The 11,467-nt window shown below is 35.2% G+C and overlaps 1 protein-coding gene across 2 annotated transcripts in view; it reads right to left on the minus strand.

Moving 5' to 3' along the window:
* Window positions 1-6,562: 6,562 nt before the first annotated feature.
* LOC107656006 (zinc finger protein 287-like) overlaps window positions 6,563-11,467 on the minus strand; it is a 7,155-nt gene continuing 2,250 nt past the window's right edge. The window contains exons 4-7 of one of the 2 annotated variants that reach the window (XR_001630507.1): window positions 9,191-9,307; window positions 7,517-7,635; window positions 6,954-7,387; window positions 6,563-6,778 (exon numbers count right to left, since the gene is read on the minus strand). Coding sequence is in view for 1 of the 2 variants with exons in the window: in XM_016443649.1 (XP_016299135.1) it covers window positions 7,008-7,387; window positions 7,517-7,635; window positions 9,191-9,307 (616 nt within the window). In the remaining variant the exon portion in view is untranslated. Of the gene's footprint in view, window positions 7,388-7,516; window positions 7,636-9,190; window positions 9,308-11,467 lie in introns of both variants that reach the window. The other variant, XM_016443649.1, reaches the window with a different exon arrangement.

Below are 11,467 nucleotides of genomic sequence, written 5' to 3' on the forward strand. Positions count from 1 at the left end.
AATTAAAAAGTAATGCGTTACTTTACTAGTTACTTGAAAAAAGTAATCTGATTACGTAACTCACGTTACTTGTAATGCTTTACCCCCAACACTGTATATATGTATATATATATATATATACTGTATATATATATATACTGTATATATAGTAATAATATTAACTTTTGATCAATTTAATGTATCCTTGCTGAATAAATGTATTAACTTATTTAAAAAAAAACTTTTGAACAGTAGTGTACAGTAAATACTGTATGTGTCATATTTGCTAGATAAATAGGATTTGTACTCGAAAATGTGTCTGGTTTGCTACCAGTCCCATGGGCCACATAATCTGACTGTGTTTTATATGAATGTGTCATCAGTGTAAAATCCTTTCAGTGATGTCAAATTTTTCCTTTAGCATATAATCAAGCAGATACACACAGGCAGATAAATTATTCAGTATGTCAGATGAATCCATCTTTGAAGTAAGGTATGTGTTTTTGCCCACTAGATAAAGCATTATTTGGGTTTTCTCTTTATTTTTACATCAAAAAACATGACAGAATATTTCCTGTTTATTCATAAGTGGAATGAGAAAAAAGAGGCATATATTCCTCTTTAACAGTGAAACAGACTCTAAGACAACTGTAGAAACTAGAATCACTCGCTGCAACCTGTTTTTCTGTAATGCAATAAAGCAGGCAACCAGAGTTTAGAGGTCAACTCCTCCCATCTACAGAAGCACTGCAGGCCTCAGGCCTCCGCCAGCACAGTAGCCTAGCAACTATCCGTGGCTAGTGACACGTGCAACTGTCTCCCCCTTGCCAGTATGGGAGTGAAAGCACAGATGATCTTATGTGTGAGAGAGACAGAGAAAATAAGTGCTGCTTTTGGGGCAAAAAGTCATGCCACTCATGAGCCATTTAAAGTACAAAGTGAGTCAGACAGATAGCTGAGACCAGCCCTACTGCTTTATTCAGCAACTGGGACCTGTAATCCATCTCTGCTTTTTTCACTCTTGGTCTATTGATCAAGTTTATGATAAGAGTTTCGAAAATGGGTTCTAGAAAAACTGATTAATGTCTGGTGCAAACTGGTAGACCATTTTGAACTAGCAACAAATCAGTAATCCATTTGCTGTCAGAATTAACGCGTTAATGCAGATGATTATTTTTTAGCAGCGGCAGCTCTTAAAGTAATAGCAGCCAAATAAGCAGAACGACTGTTTTCAGCATTGATAAGATGTTTCTTGACCATTAAATCAGCATATTGGAATGATTTTTGAAAGGATCATGTGACACTGAAGACTGGAGTAATGATGCTGAAGATTTAGCTTTGCCAACAGGAATATATTTTATAGACGAATATATTATAGAAAACAGTTTTAAAACACTATAAATTGTAATGATATTTCACAATATTGTGTTTTTTACTGTATTTTTATTAAACAGATGCAGCCTTGGTGAGCACAAAAGGCTAATTTAAAAAATTTACTAATCTGACACCAAACTTTTAAATGGTAGTGCATATACAGTAAATTACACACAGGCATCCATTGAATTTTGAATAGTTTTTAATTTGTTTTCAGATGTTGACAATTACAAGCGCCTGGCTTCCAATCTATCTGTAAAAGAATGGTTGGGTGATATAGTAACTATGTAATTTGGTTGCAGCCAACATTCGGCTGGTATCCAACCTGCAATATCAGCTTTTGCAAACATCTCTGCACAGCTGTTTCTGTACATTTTAAATGCATTTATCCGGTTTTTTTTTATTAGCTAAAAAACAGACTTGAATAAAAAGTGTTGACTTGAAAAACAGACTTGAATAAAAATGCGACACTTTTGACCAATGAAATGTATCCTTGTTGAATAAAAATGTTAATTTCCGGGGGAATAAAAATACACAATAACACTTAATGCACTGTTAGTGTGCATCTATGCACCAGTGGCAGAAAACAGTTCTGCACAGCAATCCCACAAGCCCAATCAGCAGGCTGACTTATTCAGACTGATGCTTTCTCCCACTGATAACAGGACCCTGGAGAGACCGGATGGCTGGCAGGTTCTTTGACAACTGCGGGGGAACCACGGCACGCACAAACTCTCACCATGTACAAACAAGACTCAAAATAATACTTGCTCAAATTATTCTACCTTTCTTTCTTCCACATTTACTGTCACATTCCATTGTATGTTCACATGCTGCTGCTGCTGAACGGCTAAATGAAGTGGATTTTTCTTTTAGTGTTGATCCAGTGTAAGTCTTGTCGACTAACTGCACTTCCTGTTTGAGGGTGATAATAGCATGCTTTAGCACTTACTGTGCTAGCATGGCCTAAGTGTTGCTAGCATGTTTGAGCATGTTTCTAACATGTTTAGCACAAAGTGGTATATTTTACTGTGTTTCTAATAGTGCATCACAGTGTTAAACATGTCACTTCCTATTGACAGTAAATGCTTTAGCAAATTAGCTGTGTTGCTAGCATGCTTTACCATGTTTGTAGCATGTTGCTAACTTGCTAGCCTATTTAACACTTGCTGAAACTTTGTAGTATATTTCCATTATGGTGTTAAACATGTCACTTACTGTTGCCAGCAGGTGGCGCTATGACTAAACATGTCACTTCCTGTTACCAGCAGGTGGCGCTATGATTATAACAGAGTATGGGAATGTAGATATCTTCAGGCCAGAACTCTTATCAAACATGTGAAGTTTGGGGCAGATTAGACACTGCATGCCTGAGTTACAGCAACTTCCTGTTTCATTGCATTAATAGCATGCTTTAGCACTTAGCTAAGTGTTGCTAGCATGTTTCTAGCATATTGCTAGCCTATTTAGCACTTGCTGACACTTTTTAATATGTTCCTAGGAGTCCATAACAGTGTTAAACATGTTACTTCCTGTTGCCAGCAGGTGGCGCTATGACTATAACTGAATTTGGGCATGGGTATGTGTTCAGGACAGACCACCTATCAAACGTGTGAAGTTTGGGGCAGATCGGACATTGCTTGCCTGAGTTACAGCAACGTCCTGTTTCATGACGAAACATCAAACTTTGTCAGGCCGCCAGGGACACGCCCTTTTACGAAAACTCAAGATCTTCGCAATTTAGCATCACAAAGGCCTTATAATTACACTCCGCAAATTTGAAGATGATCTGATTAAAAATGTAGGAGGAGTTTGTTAAAGTACGAGGCCTGAAAATGGCAAAAACTTCCTGTTGGGTTTCGGATTTTGAACCAGGAGACTTTTTTGTAGGTATTGGTGTGTTACATGTGTGTACCGAGTTTCGTACGTGTATGTGAAACGTAGATCAAGGGGCACTTCGTTGAAATTGTATAGGTGGCGCTATCGAGCCATCACCATCGGTCCCTAATAAATGACACCTTTATGCTTACAGAGTGATACAATTTTCATTCAGGGAGTTAAAAGTTAAAAAGGAAGCTGCAGGTGAACTGTTCTTCGGTGGTTTACTAATACAGTGTATTCATTACTCAGTAAACACCGTCTGTATGACTCTTCCAGCATCATTCACAGGCCGGGAGGCATGTGGGTTAGCAAGGCTAATCGTAATGTAGATTTCTATTGACTTTTGTATTGACAGAGCTGTGTGAATGCAAATGTGTGCTGTGTGGATTGTTTGTGGTGTAGCTCTCACAGTCACAGCTTTTCATTTGAAAAGGTCTCAGCGTTTGGCGACAAGAAGTGACTGCTAATAAATTGAATTAGCAATTGTGTTACACAGGATGTGGAACATGGGCTGCCTGAATGGCATGTAAAAATGTCTGCTTTTGGTGATTTTTCTGTTGCGCATTTGAAATGCGTTATAGGATCATAAAAAGGACAGTGGACCACTTCTGCCCCCTAGAGTTTGAGATAGTTAAAGCAGCCATCTCTTACATACTGTTACATTTAGATAAGATTTTTTTTTTTTCTAAAATTCTTCATACCTCAGAAGACTCACATTGTGGTTCTTTGCTGCAGTTAATTCTTTTTTCAATTTTTTTTATGCAGTCAATGCGTGAATATGTTTTATGTACAGGGAAAAACATGCATATTTTCTTTTTTTGTGGGATTTTTCTGTCGCTTGTAATCAGCAAGTCCATGATCTGTCATATATTGCTTAATGATTTCTGTAGAATGTCGAGTTTTTGGTGAATCTTGGTTGTTAGATTTGTCTTGTACTGGATTAATGACTATATTATTAGTCTCCTCCTAAAATTACTGCAGATTGTGATTTGATTTTGATGCAGGGTTTTTTTCTGAAAATCCTGAAGTCACATCCATTTGAAAAAAAAAGGGTGAACATTTTGGGAAAAATTTTTAATGTGTAATGTTTATGGTTTATTGAAACGTAGTCTTTTTATATTACATTATGACACTGTGATATGATTGATCCTTTCAATGTAACTAATATGCTGAATTTAACTAATTGCTGCCCATGAACTGAACTCCATAAACCTAAAAAATGTAGAATAAACATCTAATTACAATTAATTAAGTATTGCATTTTTGCATGTTTTTGCATGTCGTAAAAGTTACTGTTTAGAAAGTAAAGATATAAACAAAATTTAATAAGATTGTAAAAAACATGATCTTTTATTCATAAGACTTTACAGACAAAATTCACCCATTAAAAAAAGGAAAAATTAATTACTATAAGCTGCAGTAATGTTTATACATTCTATACTAACAGTGAAAAAAAGTAAGACCAAAAAAAGTATGAAAATGAAATGTAATATTTTGTTTGCTTAAAAAAAACGTAATAAATACATTAGTACATTTTCTCATAAATATGCTAGCTAATAAACATTTAATATTAAGTAGAAGAAACAAGATAAAATATGGAGGCATAAACAGCTTTTTTTAAGCAGAAAAAATAGTTTCGTACACGTACGTGAAACGTAGCTCGAGGGGCACTTCGTTGAAATTTTATAGATGGCGCTATCGAGCCATTTTGCCACGCCCAATTCTGAAAACCATATCAGATGTAAATTTCCGCCAGTTCTGATGAGTGTGCAAAGTTTCATGAGTTTTCGAGCATGTTTAGGCCCCCAAAAATGCGATTCACTTTGGAGAAGAAGCGGAAGAATAATAAGAAACGGAGCAATTCCAATAGGGTCCTCACACCATCGGTGCTCGGGCCCTAATAAATGACACCTTTATGCTTACAGAGTGATACAATTTTCATTCAGGGAGTTAAAAAAAGTTCAGGAAGCTGCAGGTGAACTGTTCTTCGGTGGTTTACTAATACAGTGTATTCATTACTCAGTAAACACCGTCTGTATGACTCTTCCAGCATCATTCACAGGCCGGGAGGCATGTGGGTTAGCAAGGCTAATCGTAATGTAGATTTCTATTGACTTTTGTATTGACAGAGCTGTGTGAATGCAAATGTGTGCTGTGTGGATTGTTTGTGGTGTAGCTCTCACAGTCACAGCTTTTCATTTGAAAAGGTCTCAGCGTTTGGCGACAAGAAGTGACTGCTAATAAATTGAATTAGCAATTGTGTTACACAGGATGTGGAACATGGGCTGCCTGAATGGCATGTAAAAATGTCTGCTTTTGGTGATTTTTCTGTTGCGCATTTGAAATGCGTTATAGGATCATAAAAAGGACAGTGGACCACTTCTGCCCCCTAGAGTTTGAGATAGTTAAAGCAGCCATCTCTTACATACTGTTACATTTAGATAAGATTTTTTTTTTTTCTAAAATTCTTCATACCTCAGAAGACTCACATTGTGGTTCTTTGCTGCAGTTAATTCTTTTTTCAATTTTTTTTATGCAGTCAATGCGTGAATATGTTTTATGTACAGGGAAAAACATGCATATTTTCTTTTTTTGTGGGATTTTTCTGTCGCTTGTAATCAGCAAGTCCATGATCTGTCATATATTGCTTAATGATTTCTGTAGAATGTCGAGTTTTTGGTGAATCTTGGTTGTTAGATTTGTCTTGTACTGGATTAATGACTATATTATTAGTCTCCTCCTAAAATTACTGCAGATTGTGATTTGATTTTGATGCAGGGTTTTTTTCTGAAAATCCTGAAGTCACATCCATTTGAAAAAAAAAGGGTGAACATTTTGGGAAAAATTTTTAATGTGTAATGTTTATGGTTTATTGAAACGTAGTCTTTTTATATTACATTATGACACTGTGATATGATTGATCCTTTCAATGTAACTAATATGCTGAATTTAACTAATTGCTGCCCATGAACTGAACTCCATAAACCTAAAAAATGTAGAATAAACATCTAATTACAATTAATTAAGTATTGCATTTTTGCATGTTTTTGCATGTCGTAAAAGTTACTGTTTAGAAAGTAAAGATATAAACAAAATTTAATAAGATTGTAAAAAACATGATCTTTTATTCATAAGACTTTACAGACAAAATTCACCCATTAAAAAAAGGAAAAATTAATTACTATAAGCTGCAGTAATGTTTATACATTCTATACTAACAGTGAAAAAAAGTAAGACCAAAAAAAGTATGAAAATGAAATGTAATATTTTGTTTGCTTAAAAAAAACGTAATAAATACATTAGTACATTTTCTCATAAATATGCTAGCTAATAAACATTTAATATTAAGTAGAAGAAACAAGATAAAATATGGAGGCATAAACAGCTTTTTTTAAGCAGAAAAAATATTTTCTCAGTAAATGAACAAAGCGTTACATGGTTAAAATGTGAGCCATACCTCAGTTCAGATGTTTCAAGAAACTCAATTAGTCCTGCTGTGGAAAACGTACCATTGAATGTGCTTTAAGGAGTTCAGGTAAAATTTCTGCGCAAAAAAACAAAAAGGTAAAATCTTTTTTTAAAGACAGGAGGAGGAGATGTTCTTCACACATCACTTTTCTAGTGGTTGTGTTTTTAATGACACTGGATCGGACCTATCGATTGAAACATCACTATTGTAAAAAATCAGCTGCTGTCATTTTAGCCTTGAAAGTATTTACCATGACATTTCCATTTCAGTGAGCTACAGAAAACAACAGGTGCTCCTTTCGATTTCATGGTGCTTGCAGAGAGATAAGAACGCATTTTTTGAAGTGTCTGTTTCTTGCGCTGGAGTCAATAAACGTCTTCCCACAGTTCTGACAGATGTGAGGTCTCTCTCCCGTGTGGATCCTGACATGTGTGTTCAGGTGACTTGATTGTCTAAAGTTTTTCCCACAAAAGTTGCAGTGGTAGGGTTTCTCTCCAGAGTGAACTCGCAGATGAATTTTCAGCAGTCCTGGTGAGCTGAACCGTCTGCGGCACACGACACACAAATACTCTCCTGTACCGTGTGGATTTCCGTGAATATCATGATGTGTTGGGTAGCTTTCAGACAGTTCCTCTTCATGCTGAACGTCTTCTAAACATATGTCAGCCAGGTTTGTCTTGGACTCTAAAGAAGTGAAGTGAATTACACTTTTTAATTACCCTGTGTCTAAAAGAGAAGTGAAACAATATCTGACAAATCCTTTTTTTAATCAATAAATACATTAAGTAGCACTGTTCATTGAGATGTCCTTACGTGTTTGTTGTTCTTTATCAAGTGTCACTTCTTCAAAGTGTCTGATCTTCTTTACTCTGTGAATTTCCTCATTTTCACTCTTATTCCTCTTGTTCCTTTCCTGCTGTGATTGTAATTTACTTTGGAAAAAAAAAGAAATACACGTTACTTCAGAAAGACCAGAACTTAAAACAGATGTATTGATGATATTTATTGGGAAAAAGGCTTCTCTTAAGAGTCTATTTTCATTGGGTGATTCTCACAAACAAATGCCCAAATAATCTAAATGGTTAAACTTTTGACAACTGAAGTTCTGTGCTAAAAATACATTACATATTATTAAAGAAAATATGTAGCATTTTCTGAAATAGTTGTATGTTGACATCCACCATATTTTATTATTTTCTTTATAATTTCTAGTGTGTTTCCCCCCACTCATTACATTAATGAAGACCCCATTGCTGGAGATGAAAATTTGAAGTAAAAGTGAATGCATTTGATTTCACTCACACAGCTAAAAAAAGCAAAAAGCAAAACACAAGCACACTGCATGGCACTGCATCATTCACGTTTTTATTTCAAAATTCATTAAGAGCATAATTCCAAAACTTGGTAATTTATGTAATCTAAAGTAAATGTTAAGGACATTTTTACACTGAAGTCATGGAATGAATGTGTATTTGCTAGTATTTCTGTTAGAAACTGCATGCAGTTTATTTTTTTAATGGAATATTTACATTCATGCATTTGGCAGATGTTGTAAAGCACATTAAATACACTGATTTCATCATCAAGTGTATTTTCTGGGAATCGTACCAATGGCCTTGGCACTGGCTAGTGACATACTCACATAATCTACCAGCTGAGTAACAGGGATAGAAGAATATTTTTGCGCATATCTCAGTGAACATTAAAAACACCATAATGTTGAGCAGAGGAGGTGGTCGGCACTGGCTCTGGAATGACTTGATTAATGTCTTCGTTAATGTTGACTAAAACATCCTGAAATGCTTTCTTTCTCCTGTAAGCGGCTGAATTCTCCCTCCACTTTTTCTGCTGCCTTCTCAGTTCTATTGGGTTCAGATCTTTAGCGAATTTCACTTTCCCCTGAGATTTTCGTCTTTGATATCTAAAAAAATTAGAAATATCAGTGAGTCAGCGTCAAGCTGATTCTAAAAAGCTCAATCTAAAACTGATTTTCACATTAAGACCACATATAAGTGTGTATAATAGTTTGGTGTCTGTAAGATTTTAAGAAAGTCTCTCATGCTCACCAAGGCTGCATTTATTTAATCAAAAATACAGTAAAACAGTAATTTTGTGAAATATTTATACAATTTAAAATAACTTTTATTTTAATATAATTTTTAAAATATAATTAATGTGATTCTTGTGCTGCTTTTTCTGGTAACCATGATACATTTTTGTCAGGATTTTGGGATTAATAGAAAGTTCAAAAGCATTTCTATGAAATAGTCATTTGTAACATTACTAAATGGCTTTACCTTCATTTTTAAACTATTTAACGGATCCCTGCAAAATAAAGTATTAATAAAAAAACAAAAATGAAATCTTACTGACCCCAAACGTTTAAGTATACTTAAGTATACATGATCTGTTGTTACTATAGTACTCAATACAATGCATATGTACCTAACCTACAGTCAGGATTTCCTCATGTAAGCTGCAGTATACCTCTCTCTCTCCTTTTTCCTGCATGCCTCACGAAGCTCAGGATTCCCGTATACTTTCTGCTTGTGCTTTAGGGATCTAGCTTTTGCTGCGGCCTTCTTTCGCTCTTCATCTGCCAATCTAAACAACAAGAAAATTTTGACCTTAAAAAGAAACTATCATAAGCATTTGCCTCTTTAGGGAAGTGTCCCACTTGCCAACTCGATGTCACACCTACAGGCTATTTCAGCTAAAATCTCACTCTTTTCTGTTAGAGCTCTCTCACATGCACAGGTTAACAAGAGAAGGTGGTTAACAGGTTAAATCACTGCCTCTGACTTACCTTGCCCTGTGAATGAGTGAGATTTCGTTTATCCATCCAGGTCTTGTCGTAGATGCAATGTAGGAAAACTCCTGAAAACGTGTTGCTACACACTCACAATGGAAAACAATTAGTCTTAAAGTGTTGCTGGGAAAAAAATTGCCAGATCCAAACAGGACTTTTTCCACTGGTCAATTCCTAGGCCACGAATGTCCGACTGAGAGATAAAATCAGACATATTGGATATTGTCAGAGACTAGCAGGGCCATTAAAGTGCCCCTATTATGGATTTTTGAAAATGACCTTTCATGCAGTGTGTAACACAGCCCTAAGTGAATGAAAACATCCTGCAAAATTTTAAATCTGAAAGTGCACCGTGTATACAGTTATTGTCTCTCAAAAGAAAGAGTCGACTCTGAATCATTGAAACGAGTCGTTTTTAAAACGAATCCCAAGCAGTTTCATGTTGACGTCAACATGAAATATTAGCATATTGTCCGCCCACTTGTTGGTCTTTTCGCGTTGGTCTGAATGAAAATGCAAATTCAATCTTTGCCACTAGGTGCGCTTTTGGAGCAGTAAAAATAGCGGTTTCCCCGGTAACGCTGTACACAAATCAGCACTGCGCTCACAAACGCTGCTTTATCAGGCATTACAGGCATGATGAAATGAAAATGAGACCAATCAGACCAATCACCGCAGATTAGCATCACACAAAGGAGGGGTTTGGAAAAATGAATAGTTGAGCGAATCGTTTGGGAGTCGTTGAGCAAGTAAGGTAAAAATAAATGCATATTATAAGACAATGAAAGTGTTTTTTGACCTTGCATGCATGTCAACCTGTTGTTGGGGACTCCCAAAACCAAAATATGAACCTTTCATTACCCATAATAGGGGCACTTTTATCTCCGCAGGATGTTGAGTCACCGAGGCTATTAGAATCCACCTGCTGAGGGATGCGGCCACACACACATCAAACTACCTGTAAATTTGCTGAAAAACTGGCTAGTGGGATGCCAGCCCCTGCATTCACATGCTTAATACTTAAAAGGAGTGTGCAGTCTAGCAACACTGCCTTTTAGTTGTGACTATAATTACAATATAGTAACTTATTGCTTAAATTAATAATAACGTTCAAAATTTGTGGGTCCGTAAGATTTTTTTTAAATCAATACTTTCATCCAGCAATGAAGCATTAAACTGGTCAACAGTGACGGTACATTTATAATGTTACAAAAGATTTTATTTCAAACAAAGGAATTTCTTTTGATCAAATAATTGCAAATAAGAAATAAGATATAAGAAAGGTTCACTGAAGACTGGAGTAATGGCTGCTGAAAATTCAAATAAATGACATTCTAAAATATATGAAAATAGAAAACAGTCATTTCAAATTGTAAAACTATTTTACAACATAAGTGTTTTGACTGCATTTTTTATCAAATCTTATGGACCCCAAACTTTTGAACAATAGTGTTTCATTTATTTAATAATGTTTAGGTAAAAGTATTAACATTAATTATACTTTAACATTAAGCTCTCATCGATGTAATCTAGTGCTCACATTCCAGTTTAAATTATGCTGAGATTGAGAAATGATTGAAAAATATGTGCAACAGTAAAGAAAGTCACCGACTGAAATTAGAAGCAATAACGACAGTAATAGCACGAAGAGTAAAGTAACATGACTATGGTGTGCTTGATCTAGAAATGTTTTGATGCGTATGTGAGAATCACCCAGGATGAGCAGCACAAAACAAAAGCATCAAAAATCCTTCAATGGCCACTTAGGTTTATTTGAAAGTAATTTTTTTTTTTTTTTTGAGATATTGTTTTTAATGTTTTTATAACAATGCAGACAGACTGAAAGAGAAACTAAATCATATTTAAGAAATAATTCTTTGCAGATTTTGAGAAAAATACATATATGTGTGTATATATATATATATATGTGTATATATATATATATATATGTGTGT

Source organism: Sinocyclocheilus anshuiensis, unplaced genomic scaffold (assembly GCF_001515605.1).
Source record: "Sinocyclocheilus anshuiensis isolate Anshui unplaced genomic scaffold, SAMN03320099.WGS_v1.1 scaffold51, whole genome shotgun sequence".
Lineage (NCBI taxonomy): Eukaryota > Metazoa > Chordata > Actinopteri > Cypriniformes > Cyprinidae > Sinocyclocheilus > Sinocyclocheilus anshuiensis.